Raw genomic sequence first — 17,874 nt, 5'->3', positions numbered from 1 at the left:
GAAAAAGGGTCTACTGTCAGGTGTAAGAGACGTTCCTGCTGATCAAATCAGGCTACAGCGACCTTGTGGTGTCTCTGACTGCAGGCCACGGTCCCTGCATGCAAACCAGCAGCAGGACATAACTACAAATAGCATTAGGTTCCCACTCACCTTGTACCAGTGTAAGAGACTATACAGCTTCTATAGGGCAAGTCTGTTCTCACTAAATAGGCTGCCAGAAGGACTCCCATAGTCTTCCACTCACTTTTAAAACTGGAATTAAAAATTAAGATGATTTCTGCTCCTACTTATTTCCTCAAATACACAAACTTCACTTTATAAAACCAATAGTTTTATCCTTAAACAAGACTTAAAATTATTTCATGATGTTTGAGGAGTTAAAAGGAAAGCAGGTACGTGCAGTGCAGTAACATTTGTTCACAGAAAGCATGTTTCCATTCAAAAGAGAGAATAAACTGATTTTATGTAAACAGCCAGAAAAATCCACTTCACCCCTAGAGAAAATAGGCACACAAATGCTTTACTCCTTTCATAAATAACGTATTTTATTGCATATGGCTATTAAGGAGAGCATCCATAATCAATACAGACTAAATACAATACACTACTCTAGTTCCATTTATTCTGGTCTCCAGCAGCATCACATTTATCCTTATATACAGCGTGTACATTGGAAGACACAGCAAGATAAGTTAAGTCTCTTGTCATATCACAATAGCAAGAAATATATTTAACATCTTGATATCCAGAAACAATACGTACCCAAAAAGAAAACACTGCTTAATAACTGTTAAGGTTATATAGCAAAAAATATTTTAAATTTAAGGTAAGTCAGGCAAAATGTACAAAGACCCAATATACATTGTGAAGTTTTAGCAAACATAACATTTATACATTTTGGTTCCATTCTGTAAACTAAATTAAGAATGTAAGTATTGCATATGCCTTTGTGAAATATACAGGATAGAGAATAATTGATTATTTAGTCAAGTTTGGTTTTTTTTTTTTAAGTTGCTCTATGCTGTTTAGCCATTTGTTTTAGTGGCATAATTTCTTAATTGATACAGAGGGATTCTTCAAAATAGACACATTCAAAACATTGAATTCAGCAGGTACCACACTCAGTGCTGGCGGGGGCAGGAGGGGGTCAGACAGAAAATGCCAAAGGTATGCGGGTTTTTTAGTTCCAGACTTGAACAAGCAGCATTTCAGAATGTCTTAGAACCATTTATAGCATTAGTATTAGAGAAAAACTCAATCAGATCAGATATTTAAATTGATTTTAGATCCAATATTGTATTAGCCTATGCATTGCTGTGATTTAAGATCCAAAAAACTACACTGAAAAATAAAGTGTGCCATGAAGTAGGGAAGGAATTAGTTTACATTCATCTTTGTCTTGTAATACAATCCTCAGTTCTAAAAATTCAGCATGTAAGCAGGAAGACTGCATTGCCATTCATTGTATTTTTAAGACATTGACTCTTGTCTTCCTCAGAAAAAAAAAAAAAACCAAAAGAAGATGATGCATTGTTAACAGTGAAGTACAGGTTCCAACAAGCACAATGATTTAAAAAAAGAAAGAAAAGAAAAAAGTCTCACATAACTCATAACTTAGTAATACTTACATGTCTATCAGAGCAGGCACTGGCGGGGTACCCTTAAAATGTACACAAACACTTCAATCAAAGGAGAAGCAAGGTGGCATGACATTCTGCTAGTCTGGTGCAACAGTTGTATGTGACTTTCGTGACAGTAGCTGCCACACCACTCAGATTTTCAGGCCACTGGAAATGTGATGCACAGTTAGCCTTGAAAAGAACTCAGGATAAGTGACTGCAATGGTTCTTCTTCCCTGTAACAGTGCCTGCAGCTACAATGGTGCTTTCCTGGTAAAAGGCAAATATCAGGACTTTATAGATGGCAAGATAATACTGTGTTAACATAGCTCTTGAATCTGCCCGATACCCATTACCATCCCTGCATTCCTAGCATGCCTATGTGGATTTTTTTGGTTACAAGAAATGCAGCTAAGAACAGTTAGCTGACAAAAGTGAGCTTGTAAATAGAAGAAAAGGCTTTTGCAATCTGAAGTACCTACATAAACACCTACATAGAGAGGATTAAACAAGTGTGTCAAAGGTACAGAGATACCCCTAATATAGATTGATGTTTTTAACTTACGTTGCTTCAGTTACACATTTATACTTTTTAACTACTCTGAATCCTCTAAGTCTGATTCACAGAGTTTCATCCCATTTTAGACTTTTCAGTGCCCTACTTCGGCTTTGTCTGAGAAGTAAACCCTGCAGCTAGTGATTCAAAACCCAGCAGCAGCAGCAGCTGTACAAGTTGCAAGTTCAGTAAGGCTGGCGACTGTTCTTGAGAGACTCAGCACAGAGATACAGGAGTTCCTGTCATACACCAACACGGCAAATCCGGCTTTACTTTGAACTGAGGTAGTACTGTCGTAGGCTTGAAATTATGCCAGTAAATACCAGATCTTGCTGCTTCAGCAGGTGTTACAGAATCCCCTAATATGCCAGAGAATAAATACAGTTTGTCTTTGAAGAAAAAGAAAATGAAGGCATTGGCCATTAATTAAAGAGGCCAGCAGAAAAGTTCCTATGGTTTAAAGAGCATCTCCAGCTTCTGTCAAAACAGCAGCAAAATGATAACAGATGCCATGGACAAGTAATGAGTTAGGCAGGTTGCTTTCCCTTCCTCCCAGATTTGTTGTACAGTTTAGCCCACAACAGTTAAGCAACTGTTAGGACCAACAATAACAACAATAAAAAGTAAACGTTAAGCAGCTTCAGTTACCAAAAACAAAAACCCAAAACCAAATAAACAAAAAGGTATATGCCGAGCAGCTTCTTTGAATGTTGTACTCTGTTGTTTGAGGTCATGATGAGAAAACTAACTCCTTCACTCTGAAAAGAAAAATGAAAGAAAGTCAATAAAAGCTGCAAAATTTTTTCATATCTATGATACAGACAACACAAAAAATACCATAAAGAGCTTATTCAGAATGGGTTTTCACGTGGGGAAAAAAAGCAGCTGTGCAGTAATTGCTTTCATATGTGTATACACCATAAGGTATTGCAAAGGCAATAAAGGGAGTATTTCCCAATCCAACACCACTCCCTTTTTTCAGAACCTTTCAGCTAAGGCTCTTCACATCAACAAACTGCAGGACACAGAATGGGTTAGAAAACCTGACACAAAATCCCCCCCAACTCAAGTCATGACCATCACAATTTTTGCATCAGTGGAAAGGAAAAGGGGTTGGAGAAAATAGGTACAAGCTTAACTCTTTCCTTTTTTGTCAGCTGGATGTTACAAAAAGCTTTCCATTTCCAGACATTAAAAACAAGTTTGAGACTACTTTGTCTTTAGGGACGAGTCTACTAAAGACATATGCAACGTATAGAAAGAACCTTCTTTTAATTTAGTTATTTGATTTACTAAACAACTATTATTCCAGAAGTAAAAAAATGAGTAGGTATGCAAAAGGAAAGAATCTTCTCCCAACTACTGTCTACAAAGCTGCTTTAAACAGTCATTGAGAATTATGGAGTAAAATAGAAACTGATTACAATGAGACCCATTCTATTTTAAAGAATGCAGCTGACTCCTTTAGTGTTTCTTCATTGCAAAGAATTAATGGATAGTATGTGCCTACCCCACAAAGGGACATTATTACATTGATTAACTCACAACATTAAAATGATTTGATAATGTGGCCATTAAAAATCAAAATGTAATAGTTATATAAATTTTCTTTGTTGTATGTTGCCCTCAAGTTTACAAGGTAAATGAAAATTTTACTAGATGCTGTATTACACAGGTTTTTATAAAAACTGAAGTTATTTGGAACATTTTGGGAACAAACACTGTTACTTAGAAAAGTCTATAGTTTTGACTGTATTGATACAAGAAGTCACTATTTCTGTATCTTTTAATTCCTTTGGGACCATAAAACCAAAACAAATTAAATACAAAACATGGATGTCAAAGTAAGTCCAGTGCTTATCTGTGCAAGTTTCAAATCCATGTAAGCCTCTGACAAAAATACGTGGTCTTTTCCCACAAGTTTACACAGAAACAAAGGCTGATGTATCTTGGCTTTTATGTAAGACCTGCTGAATTGCTTTGAATCTCTGAGAGCTAAGGTTTACCTAAGGCATTAGTCCTGCTGGAGTCAATTGGAGCCACTACATGATCAAATACTTAGGATATTACTTGGGATTTTATTTCATTTTTTTTTGAGATGAATTAATAGCTTGCCAAAAGGAAAGCACCTCATTGCCCCCACCCACTGCCAGCCATTTATTCACTGCCACGTTTCTGGTCAGAAACTAAGTCAAATCAATCCAGTCAATCTTCAGTAAACAAGTTTTCACTGTTTGTTCTGGAAGGGTATTGCAGATTAAGACCTTTCACTGGCTTATGATGTGTCCATGGGGGAGCTCCAAATCTGCCAATACCATCCCAAAGGGCTGCATGGGGGAACAATGGGGCAGGACAGACAGCTCTCAGATGGGAGCAGAAATTCCTCATTTGAGGAAGAAACACTTCACAAACCACTTTGTTCCCATTTTTGTTTAGGGAAGCAGCATAGATGCATCATGTAGGCAAACAAGTGAGTGTTCAAAGGTATGTGCTAATTCTATGTTATTGCTTTCCTCCTTCACATGGAAACCAACACGACAACTAAATTTACATTCCCCAAAGTGGCCACTTCAGAGTGAAAGCCAAATAAAGTATTACAAAAAAAATTTTTTAAATCCTCATCTTCAGATAGGGAAACTGGTGGAAAATGCAAAGGACACAAACAAGTATGTTTCCAGAAGTATGCCAGCCTAGGGCAGACATGAGGGAAGATTATTAGCAACTGAGTAAATCTGATGCTGTTCTTACAGTACAACAGATACTGTACAGTCAGAATTAAACTGGAGGAGGTAAAGTGGAAGATGCTTCAAAGCACTTCCAAACTTAGCTTGCTTGGTTTTGTAGGTGGATGATAGGACTGTGAGCACAAGCCTAAGAGCCTACGATACAATAAACACATCATCCAAAGAGTCTATAATGATGACCTATAACTCAAAAAACCACCCCAAACATAGTCTTCAATAATAAAACAATTTCCTCTGACTTCAATAAGATTTGAATCACGTTTTGAATAAGCTTTGAATCAATAAAGGAAAAATAACTACTGTTACCACTTGACCCATGCAATAGCAATGTCAGCTTCAGAGGGAGCCCACTTGGAAGAAAAAAAATTTTCAAGTTCCATGCTGAAGTATAAACAAAAACTAACCAAACAAAAAAAAAATCAATATCATGTTAATTTTTACCTCAGTGATTAGTATTTCTATTTATTTCAAGCCTCAGGTCAACATTCTGCTCACACAGCAAGTCACACCAGCATACACCGTCTCTACCCAGGAACTCAAAATTCCTACAGGACACAAATATATTCTTTGCTAGCTTATTCCCCATGGGCACGCACTAATCAAAATACAAAGTCCAGCATTGTCTCAATAAAAAAAGGTTTCCTCTTGGTTTTGGGCTTTATTAAGAAAAGCATCCATGATCATTGCTGAATTTCCAAAACTACTTAAGTCATCTGATTCTGCCAGTGCTTCTTGGGGAATAAATCAGAAAATAAACACACACACAAACTGCTATGAAACTACCAAATATTCATAGACTTGCTAAATATACTGTGACGAGTATACAATGGTTAGTCAATTAAAGATCTACTCTGCTAATTAATTTTCAAAGTCAGTAAGCAGCAAATACAATTTTTTTTAAATTTCTAAAAATAATTCTCATCTGCTAACAAGCACGCAGGCAGAAACAGTTATTCATGTGGTTCGTGGCAAAACACATTGCTGGTTATTCATAATCAGTAAATTTATTCCACTGGCAGTGTGACTGCCAGAGTACAGCAGGCATTGGACACAGCACCGCCAGCTCTGCTACAGGCTTCTGCCCTGACTCCAGGCAAATCACTCAGTGGCTTTATCCCTTTGTTTCTCCTCCACATGCCGTCTGCCAAATTGATTAAGGCTGTGATTCTGCTAACTAACTTTTCCTGGAAGAGCAACCCTATTGATACAACTGAACCTGGAGGTTAACAACACATGCGTCTGTGGGCATCAGGCCAGGCCATTAAACAGCACAACCCAAGGAACTGAACCCCACTCACAGGGAGGATTTGGTATGCCAGACACCTGAGAGGAGATGTATGACCCTGGGCAAGGCAGCTGGCCACCTATAAAAGGCCAGTGCACCCTCCATCAGCAGGTTACACTGCCCGCCCAGCCCTGCAGCTTTCTCCAGCACCAGGCAACGCACTGGCTGAGCTCCCCGCAGGAGATGGGTCAAAGGTACCCACACAGGTTGGAGCCTTGAGCCTTGGCAGCACCGTCCCCATGCCTACAGCAGTCTGTGTCTGCAAGCAAGGGGAGCAGAGAGGGAGGCTGAGGGTGGGAAGGAACAGCACAGGGTCTGATGGTAATAAACTCCTGCTGACAGGGCACTGACAGCAACCAGAGGTGGTCTGAACCACAGTCTCCAAGGGCTTCCTTACTGGAGGGATCACAGGATGCACACACATCATACGGTCACAAACTTGGCCAAGCATCCAAATGCAGATGGAGCCTGACTGCTACCCAGGACACTACTGGGAAGTGCACAGTGGGAACCAAATCCTGACCTGGCTCCAACTCTCATGAAGCAATGCAATGAATACTGTACTTAACATCATAGGTAACCCTGCTAAAGATAACAGAACAACTCATGTGCTGAGCTACGGCTCTCCACAAGTACTTCCAGGGAACCTGAGCTCCACTCAGGAGGACTACTCTTATCAAAAAAAGCTGAGCACAGACACTGTAAGAGGAACAGGTTTCAATCAGAGCTTAAACATTCACTTTACCAACACTTTGCAGGAAAACATGAAGTACTACGCTCTAAAACTTTACAAAGCTCATGAATAATATCCATCCAAAGTAAAATGTTTCCACATTTGATGAGAAAAACAATTTAAACCATGAAATGAAAAAGCCACGTTATTTTTATTTTTTAAACAAGTCATGGTTGATCATAATTGGAAACATGCTGCACCAAGTCACTAGGCTCTTTTGATATGTTATTCCACTAAGAAACAGTACATAATGTTGTTCAGATATGTCTCTGTTGTTTTATGAATTTTAAAAAACAAGCATCTGGTCAACATAGATTCTTCATGGCAAATAATAAAAAAATCACTAAATTTCTTTAAAGTAGTAAAGTAGGGATTTTGCATCCACAGTAATCTATATTAAAATGAGCTTCACAGTACTTTTAACTCTTGTGTCAAATGGTTAGAAATGGTATCACCTCGAACTTCATTAATATAACCATGGGGAAAGATTAACTTTTAAAGTGGGAAACAAACTGCTAGATTATCTGGAAAAAGATGTTCCATGTAAACACCTTTCAGGTTTGTATGCCCAAGCATACTGTCAAGAGGTTAAAATGTTCATCTGACATCATGGGCAAATCCCCCAAAATTTGTAATGACCATCAACTTTTAATCAAAGGTACTAAAAAACAAAATTATTTGTATTTGATGCCATATATTTACATGACTAATGCTTATTTTACCTATAGTCTTGCATCAGAGTTTAAGCAGTTGAGTCTATAGCAGAAGTACAGATGAGAATGTGTGCTATGCTTAGCTGACTTCAGAATTTGATATAATTTGTGTTTCATATAATTTTGTCAAGGTTTTTATAGATTTTGTAGTACTAATAACTAAATATTAAAATGTAATTATGTGGAAAATAAAGGATTAAACTTACAAATGTAATTACAATGAATTTATAGTGCTGGTCCAGAAATACATTTTCCATATCAATTATAATAAATACAGGCACTTCTAATTTAAAATTAAGAAACTAGACATGCTCATTTTTCCCAGGATTAATTTAATACAACTGCTATTATATCTCTTAATTTCAGAGCTACAGCCACTGTGTACTATTAAACAAGTTTGTATAGACGTGATTTAATCCCATGATTAGGAATAAAATAAATTAGACAGAAACCCCCCAATATAGAACTGTCTGAAATATGTTCAATTATCCTCTCCCTTGCAAGCTGGGTGTACAACCACTCAAAAGCATTACTTGAAATGAAACAAAATCAAGCAGCTTTCTCCATACAAACAAAATGCTAGTAAATACAAATGTTTAGTTCTTTTGCCCTTCCATTGGGAGTTTGTAAAACGGACGGAAACAAATATGCAGAAGCAGATGTGGAAGATACTTAGAAAATTTGCCACTGGAGAGATTTGTCTGTGGCAGCCAGCCAAAGATCCACTCTACAATACACACACACAGCACTTAACCATCATGGAACAAGAAGTCATGTTCTTGGTTGATGACCATTATCATACATGTGAAATTGCCTCCCACCTTACAACCATCACTCTATTCCCATACCAGTGTAGATTCAAGACCCAACACCACAAACACGGCCTCAATGTTGGCTGCTGGCTCGATTTTACAGCTCTGTTCACTACACCAGGGAGAGAGAACAGCTTTTCCTACATGCAGTCTGCCAGCAATGTGGGAACTCCAGCAATACCACTTTGCACACAAAGTGAGGCTGAAGTTTCTTAAGAGACAGAATTTTTGCAAAACAACATTTTCACCTTCCAAGTGATGAAGGGTGAGGGTGGAAGGGATCGGTGACTAACACACTGAACTACCTACCAACCCCATCTCTGGAGACACAACAACAACTGAATTAGCATGCCTGCCCCAAAAGCACATACCAGGCTACACTCAGCTAAATTCTACCAAACTCTGTGGGTACCTCTGCTTTTCTGACCTACACATCCTATGAGCAGCCAGCCATTCCTATTCCTTAGAGTCAAGGGCTAAAACCAGCAACTTCTAAGCAACAATTCTTCTGCCCTATTTCATACTGTGCTCTGATAAGTAAGAGTTCTGAAAGATCTCAAACTCTGTGAGGTATAAACTTGGTATTCATTTTAGGAACAGAGATGATATCCTTTTACACACCTTTACAATTGCTGGGAAGTTTGCTCAGCTGGGATGTCAAAGGCATATTTGTGCCTCTTCTAATTTGTATCAGTAGTCATTAACAAGGTCAACAAGTTTTGACAAGGAAGAGCTCTTGTGAAGCAGAACTTGATATTCTCACACAACTGCCAACTGAAATGTCATCAAAGTTAGTTGTCCTATTTCCAGCAGGTAACAGTGAGGTGGAAAAAAAAACCAAAAAACCAAACAAAGTACATTCAGACTACTGGTTCAGATCCACAAGTGAGAGCTTGACTGCCATTCTGGGTATCAATGGACAATACCAAAGTTCAAGAGCTGTTCCTGAGCCACTAGGCTGAAAACACATGCCTGAAAACACAATATTAGAATGTTCTCAAAGAGCTTAAAAATATGCTTTTTCCCTCTCTCACTTGGGACAAAAAGCAATCTTTTCAACTGGTTAAACTGAAGAAATATTCACATTAAAAATTTAAATATTCATAGGAACAGGGATAAGGACTCATGTAAGTTGTGGGAAGTCATGTTCAGTCTCCCCTTCCATTACAGTGGATATCTAATCATTCCGTGAAAACAGCTGCAGGAAGAAAGAACAAGAGCACTCTACCGAAGAATATATGGCTAAGACATGCTATAAACTGGTGAGGGGAAAAGACAACTGAGATCTTTTTTCAGCAAGAAAGGTACTGGACACTGGTCAGTGCCAGGTAGGTGCTCTTGCTTCATAAATATTGCGGAGAGGGGGACAGAAACACTTCATCCAGGCACTCTGTTTCAAAGACTAATCCCTGCCTCCGTCACTGCCAAATGGGCTTAGGCACCTAGTATCAAAAGAGGCTTCACATTTATAAGAGCATCCTAGAGGAAGATATTTATCTTCCAGAGAGCAGCATGTTTTAGAACACAAGGCTCTCCTCAACTTTCACAGTCAACCACCCTCCTGTTTTGTAAACTGACCTTCAGACATCTTACCAAGCAGACAGACAGCCCTGGCATGACATACATTCACTTAGGCATCTCACCTGCCACCTAAACACACTGGATGGTCACACACTAAATGTTAACTGGCTGCTACAGCTTTTGGACTTTCAGGTTAGGAGACAAGTCCAGAGAAATCCATCTTTTTGCAAAAGAGATACACAGGGAGAGAAGTGAGATAAAAAGAAAGCAGGGAAGGGGTAAGAGGAACAACCTGGCATGCACAGGAGGGCAACCTTTTCCCTACAGCTTTCTCTTGTTGCCACATTCTCACTTAAAACTCTTGAGCATCCAGAAGTAGGATGAAGATTTTAAAAGATTATTTTCCAATTTTATCAATGGTTTCTAGAAAACCTTTTGTGGTCTCACCTTTGTAAATGTGAATCTGTCAGTAACAGAAGTGGGGAAAAGATGAACCCAGTCAGGAAGTTTCATCATGTTCTATGATGAAAATGCATCACCACTCCCATCCTCCCTGAAACCATTTAGTGAAGTGAGCGATACAGCACAAAAGCGCTGCACTGAAGCATCAATCCACTTTCCTCTCTCTGACAGTGGGTCAAAAGCAGCCGCATACAAAATCCAAGACACGCAAATGGAGATACTACCCAAAGTACTCACTTACTTTCTAATGATTTACCTGTAAGGACAAACCAGCTTGTTAAAGACCATGAGGGAAGCTCTTCTTAATTTCCTTGGTACTGTAGACTAGCAACACACAGCAGCCCTTGGCACAGTGGATACTTTCCAAAAGCCAGATTCACAAATTTAGCAAGGTGCCCCATCTCTGTTGATTTCAACAACGTCACCTTAATATTTATCACTCTACAGAAGCCCACTAAGTCTCTTCAAAAACAGCCACTCTAACACAATCCCCCAGCAGACATTTCCCACTACTCCTTCAATAAACAAACGTCCCAGAATTCAAACCAAAATGATGTCTCAAAGAACGATACTTGTAGATTTAGTATTGACAAATTTTCTTCTATTCTCCCTTGCATCAAATATTTTGCTGAGAAATGCTAGAAAAAATTTTAAAATATTTTATGTTGCATTTTCAAAGCAAACAGGGCCATCTGTAACTTCTTACTCTGATTTTAATCTAGAGATGAATTAGCATTCCTTTCTGAAGCTGATATTGATTTTATTACATACAGAAGTTGGTAGTCTATTAAGATATGAAAGGAAAAGATGTATTTTTGTCACATGGGCATGATAAATACCATCTACGTATCACTCCCAGAGGCTAACTGATACTCAGTTGGAAAGCAGAGGCAAAAAGCTTAGTGAACTGTTTAGAGAAGTAATTTAGGTGGTTAAAATTTATCTTCTGAGAACACCAGTTTCAAAACTGAAAGCTGGTCATAAAACAATTTGTGATAGCAGAAAGAATATAATTATCTCCTCTTTCTTACTCTTATTTTACTTTCTTTTTCAAGCAAGAAACACTGATTATACTGAATGCGATTGTTGCCAGGTCCACTGGATGCACCTTGAATCCTCCCCAGTTTACTGCAGAGAAAGTGAAGCAAGCCCAGAATGATTTGCTCTGCAAGACGAAGCAGACACTAAGACCATGTTTTTTTAAGAAAGGTAAAGGTAAAGGTAAATGCAAAGCACCGAGTTTTACCCACCCTCAAGAACAAGAATATCTGAGACATGCAGTCAATCTCAGTTTAGAAAACAGCACTTATTTCGTTGTTTTTTCAGCCATGAGACTGCAGTACAAAATGCTACCTTCCTCAAGAAAAACAAACGAGCAAACAAAAAGACCCCAACCTGTTAAGATATGAAAAATACTGTGCTGCCAGAGCACAGTGCACTTTCACAGCACTTTTCTCAAAGCTTCAAAGGGATTTCTTTAAAAAGACCCAAAAAAATAGTGCGAATTACATGCAACATCACTAGCTCCAGAGCAAGATGCACTTTCTTCCGTAATTATAAGAGCTCTCAGTAAATATTTACAGAAACAGAGTTGTACTGTTTTACCAGTTTTTTTCCTCCTCTCCCAAGTGCTCTTACATAGGTGTCTTTGTTTTGTTTTATGGCTCCCCATATTTGTTGCCAGCAAATATGTTTATAAGCAACCAATTATACCTAATTTTCTAAAAAATGCTCACCAGTACCAATACAGCATTTTTTAAAAATACGTTTTACTTATAGCAATACGTCTGACCACACAACTATATAACTGACACTGTCATCGTTCTGAAATTGTATTATGTTGCCAGGACTGTTTTTATAAAACAGATTAAAGCCCATCTTTGTCACTTAAGATGGAATACTTTAGAATTCGGCTCTAGTCTCACAATGCTTAGCAGAGAATTCCCCTAAACTTCAGGGAGGCTTTCCAGTACATCAAGACCTGCATGCATTTTCTCCTACTGCCAGCATCCCAGCTCTTAAAAGCTGCTTAGGACATCGCAAATAGGTGTGATGAACACCCCAGGATATCATATTAAGGCACTATGACTTCCTGCAGGATACAATGCAGTAGCAAAGACTTGATAAAGCTATGACGCTGTTCTAGAAGAACAGAAAGATCACAGGCAATGCCATGAAGAAATGCTTTGCAAAACACCAGCACTTCCCCCAAGGCATCTGCACCTTTAAAGCCCAAGTTTGCTTGCAAGTGCCAAGGCCCCGATACTGTTGTATATTTCACATACTGTGATTGACCAGGAAATAACACTGAAAAGTGTTCAGCCAACAGTGCAGCAGCTGCAGAGCTAGAGAGAACACAAATCCCTTTCAATTTCACATTTACTGAACAAGTACAATGCATCATCAACTAACTAAAGTACAGTCCAGGTCAGCCAGGAATACTTAGCTATGCTAGCTGATCCACATACAAATATTAGTCTTATTTCAAGTCCTTCTGCTTAAAATAAGACTCTACACAGCAAAGTTGTTCTCACAAGCTGCAGATCTCTGGAAGTTAGATGTTCCATTTATGCACAGCATATAGGCTCCCTCTATGGTCAAGGAAGGTGGTTTTGTGCCAATCTCCAAGTCTGGCTTTGACCAGCCTCTTCAATACTTAAAAGGCACCTATATCCTTCTAATGACCACTTACAGAAGGCAGATCCTTCTTTGAAGAGGAGTCTTTTGGTAGGCTCCTAAGGAGCAAATGCAAGGATTACAGGCTGAACCAAACCTCTCAGTTCTGCATAAAGTGCAAGGACACTAGCTAGATGAAAAAAAACCCCACTATATACCTAGAAATCTAAACCAGGAACATGGACCCTTAGGACATACTGGAGACACTTGATTGCAATCTGCAACACAGAAGACATTAAGCAGCTTCACTCAGGACACATACATGAAGGTCCCTTTAGATTCTCACATCCTGCGGTTAACCTATAGCCTCTGCCTTTTAATTATAGTCATGTCCATCAGACCAAAACAGGACCCCAGCACAGCTGAATTTCACAAAGCCTATTAAGAAAAACACAGAGAAATTGCCTCCTCTGGAACAGCCTCCCTCATCTTGCAAATAATCCCATGCTGTCTGGGCTAAACAATCCTACCAAAACATTTCCACAGCGAACACAAGCTTGTTTACAAGGAGGAAAAAATCAAGCAACCAAGCAACCTGAGGGACTAATAAAAGGTACAGCAATTCTGAGTGTTTTTCACTTTGATGCCTCTCCAACTATCATCAAAAAAAGATAAAAAATTCAGATTCAATCTATGTTTGAGATAAGAGACCACAGATACACTTTCCCATAGAGCAGGAATAAGTCTTGGACAAAATCATCTAACCATATCCATAAAAGACACATAAAATAAACCCAGCATGAACAGGCTGTAAATGACTGGTTTCTCTATATCAAAGCCTTTCAAATTACAGTACAAAATAGTCTGTGGACTGTATTAGAGGTCCTTATTTCCAGTAGCTATTTTTAGATAAAGTACCTTGAAAAATTATTTAAAGCAATTAATCACTACTATTCCAGAAAGATATTATGTGGTTACAAATGGCCAAAAAAAGGACCTAAGACAATCCACGACAAAGAAGAGAAATGGTTCTGAGCTTCCCTATTAAAATCTCATCATTACTACAAAAAATCTTGGAAATCTTTGTCAAATTAAAAGTTACCACATTCCAGAAACAGAGAAGTTAAAGAATACTGTCACCATATACACCAAGAAAAATACACCTACTAGGAAAAAACCTCCAGTAGCACATGATTCAGTGAAGAAACAGAATTCCAAACTTAAAAGACAGATGGTAAGGCTGTTCATTCCAACCATTATAGTCATAACCACTGTACACTATATCCTGTACCACTTACTCTCAACGTTTTTCCTAAACTAAATCACAGAATTTACAGAAGTTCCTCCTGCTCCTGAATTAATTTACAATTACCAAATATAATTATTTTTAGCATAGTGCTTTTCTTAACTGATGAGACAACATCATTTCTGTATCAAATACAAACAAGGCTAATTCTTACCTGGAGTAAGAAAATAACGTGCATCTGATGCAAATAATGAGGTAATATATTTTGAGACATAGTAAAATGTTTTAATACAGACTCAAAATCAAGATCTTACTCAGGTACACACACACAGAAAAACACAGCTATACTAATGAATAAGATAAAGCCACTTCACAGCCCAATAAAACAATGGGTTTACATGGTAGAAAAAATAAAAGATTGCAAAGAAATTTAACATATAGATTCAATAAAAGACTTCTTTGTCCACTGTTTCTTAATAGAACTTAATAGAACTTTGTCTTCAGAACAGAATGAAGTGTCAGCTGCTCAGGTAACCCACAGAAAACAAATTGGAAAATCCCTCAAGAAGACAGGCAAAAAATGAGTGCCTGATAAAGGGGTTAAGACACCTGACCAAAGACAGAATGCACACACTTCATTCCACTAGGGGTGGAGAGTTAAAAGTTGTCTCCTATGCATCACTTCTCGAAAGAGCTCAGTTTCCTATGAACATGTTCTAAAGTCCCAGCACCTTTTCTTTTTTTCTTTTGTGTTATTATAAACTCTTCATTCTCTTTTTCCTATGCCTTATTAAGGAAGCAGCATAAGCTGCACTAAATCAATACTATTTTTCAGCACAGTAGAGTAGCATACTTTAGCAAAGTAAGTGGAATACCAGCCCAAGTCTACATGACACAAAATATCATGGACATTACTCCCAGTATGGTTTTTTAAAACCGTATGGTTGAAACGTTGTCACCCTGTAAAAGTGACAACAGCCAATCTATGAAAACACAGAAAATAGAAAACATCTACTGAGGAGTGAGAGGAATAGAAAATATTGCAGCATTTTCTCTTAGCATGACAACATAGCATCCACATGACCAGTATGACAAAGTTTGCCATGTTTGTGACTGATGAAGAAGGCTCAAGACTTAAGGAATAATTTCAGACTCCAAAGACCTCTAAATGACCCCTCACAATGACTCCATCAAACAGCAGCCTGGCATCCAAACATCCTACACAGCTCATTCACACCGCGGTCCTGCTCTCTGCATTCAGGCACACCAGTTCCACTCTGCTCACTCAAGCTGCAAGATCTAAGCTGTTGTTTCAACTTCCTCGCACAGTCAAGTGTACATGCACTAAAATAAATGTCCATCAATTTATTTCCTGGGGGCTGAATCCATGTTCTACTAAAAATCAATAATATTTCACTACTATCAAGTTCTGATTTTTTTTTTTTTTTTTGAATAACAGATATACTATCTCATGTTACCATATGTTACAAACTTTTCAGTTTACTGTTGCTTGAATATTCACACTAACAGGGGGGCAGGGAGGCAGGGGGGAGTAGAAGTTGGGGAAGAAGACCTACTCTAGAAATCACTTACAGTGCTGACATCAGTGCATTTGTATCTGGAAATCATCCTACTGGCTAACATTCGACATCCAAGTATCATCAATTTATTTATTTATTTAGAGCCCACACAATCTACCATTTATTTAAAAATATATCAGTTAAGGTTAAAGTTAAAAGCTTATTTTTACTTAACTTTCATTTGACATTTGAAGATTAAAACAGAACAGTATAAGAAGTCACCTTTCTGTAGATATCCATAAGAAAGTAGTATTATCCTAACACTCACTAGAGCATGTTAGAGTCTCGCTGGTATTTGTGAGAGTAACTGCTAGACTATTAGGATAATGAAACAGTAAGTACTAACAGTTTTAAGTTTATGGCCAATTTTTTCAAGTATTCTGTGCATCAGGGTAAAAAAAAAAAAAAAATATATATATATATATATATATATACACTCCTAATGCTCCTCCACAAAGTTAATTTTCTATAACTATTGTTGAAGTCATGAGCACTAATTCTGTAATTTCAACATTCAGAAAATTCTGTAACCTTGTATTGTTATACAAGATTGACTCCAAATCCAAACACAAATGTTTGAAGTTTTATGCTAGATTAAAACTAATTAATTGTAAATAATTTTATACAAAGTGACTTTTCATAGTTCACAAACAACTTTCATGGTAATCAACAAGACAAATCTTTACCATTTCTGTACAGGATTTTTACAATGAAAGTGTAACTTTTCTTTTTGTTATGTTAAAGAGACAGTATTATTAGTTATATATCATAAATTTTGGCAGAACTAATTGCTCAGGACTGAAAGATGTTGTAGAAGATGCAAGTCCACCCTCCTATAAACTTTACCAAATGTTTATGATGTAAACTGAATGATGTTACAACACAACTGAGTGCAACTGACTTTCAGAACTTTACCTCCACCTTTCAGTTCCAGATCTCATTATTCCATCACGAGAAGTCTTTTTTAGGTGTAAGTGAAAATTTTGGCTAGACACATTACCTGACTTTGGTTTGACTTTTGAAGTAAACTAAAAAGCACTCACTGGAGTTTTTGAAAAAAATCAGTACCAGACAAACCAGTAAAAAGAATACATAAGAAATTCACTCCACAACATCTCAGTTATTCAAGCATGGGAGAGACCACAGTATTTGAAGCAGTCAATTTGGTGATGTAAAAGTTTTGCATTAACTAGAAAACCGATGAGGTTTGTATCCATTTGTCAACTCCACTCTTACTCTTTTAAATAATGCTAAAAGGTAATATTACCAGTTATTGCAAGTAAATTTCTGTAGCTTCAATTACCTCCATCACTGAGGTCAGACCAAAGCAAGAACACCACTGTTTTCTTGTTCTTGATCAACTATTCAACACCACTGCCTTCTACTTAAGAGTTAAGCCTAACCCAGCCCCAAAAGACTGTTATATGTCTCATTCAATCAATATTGTGATTTCTGGTGAGAAAAAGCCTAGATTCAAAGCAAAACCAAACCAAACAAACAAAAAGACACAAACAGGAAAAAAAAAATCAACAAACAAACCCAAAATAAAAAAAGGTCTTCATAATTCCAATTCCATACATTACCTTGACAATGCCACTCAATCTAAGGAGGTAGACATCATGACTGTCTTAAACACTTTTTAAAATAATATACTGCCTCAGAGGACACAACGTAAGAGACAAATCTAAACCAGCTTAGATCTTATTTCATTGACATGATTTTCCCACTGTTACTGGAATGATTTATTGATTTGTCTTTGACTGAAGAGAATCAAAGTCCTCTGGCTCAAGTTGCACTTAGAGTGGTGTTTTTAATCTACTTTAAAGTAACTGAAACTCAATGGAACAATGAGTTTTATACCTCACATTCAACATCACAGCACATACCAAACAAATTTACAAAAGCATCACTTGGAGAAAGCTTGGAAAATTCTCCAAAGTGCTCTACTTTTTCTAAGAAACTTCTGCTGTTTGTGATTATCAGCAAG

General features: G+C 37.6%; 1 protein-coding gene across 1 annotated transcript in view; it reads right to left on the bottom strand.

Moving 5' to 3' along the window:
- Positions 1-524: 524 nt before the first annotated feature.
- The window catches only part of IRS2 (insulin receptor substrate 2), a 29,028-nt gene continuing 11,678 nt past the window's right edge, over positions 525-17,874 (bottom strand). Inside the window, 1 exon segment of the mRNA XM_019282701.3 lies at positions 525-2,933. Coding sequence (XP_019138246.2) covers positions 2,929-2,933 — 5 coding nt within the window. The 3' untranslated portion in view covers positions 525-2,928.

The sequence above is a fragment of the Corvus cornix genome, chromosome 1 (genome assembly GCF_000738735.6).
Source record: "Corvus cornix cornix isolate S_Up_H32 chromosome 1, ASM73873v5, whole genome shotgun sequence".
NCBI classification, from domain to species: Eukaryota; Metazoa; Chordata; class Aves; order Passeriformes; family Corvidae; genus Corvus; species Corvus cornix.
The sequence above is the reverse complement of the archived record's forward strand: the minus strand, read 5'-3'. Positions and strand labels throughout refer to the sequence as shown.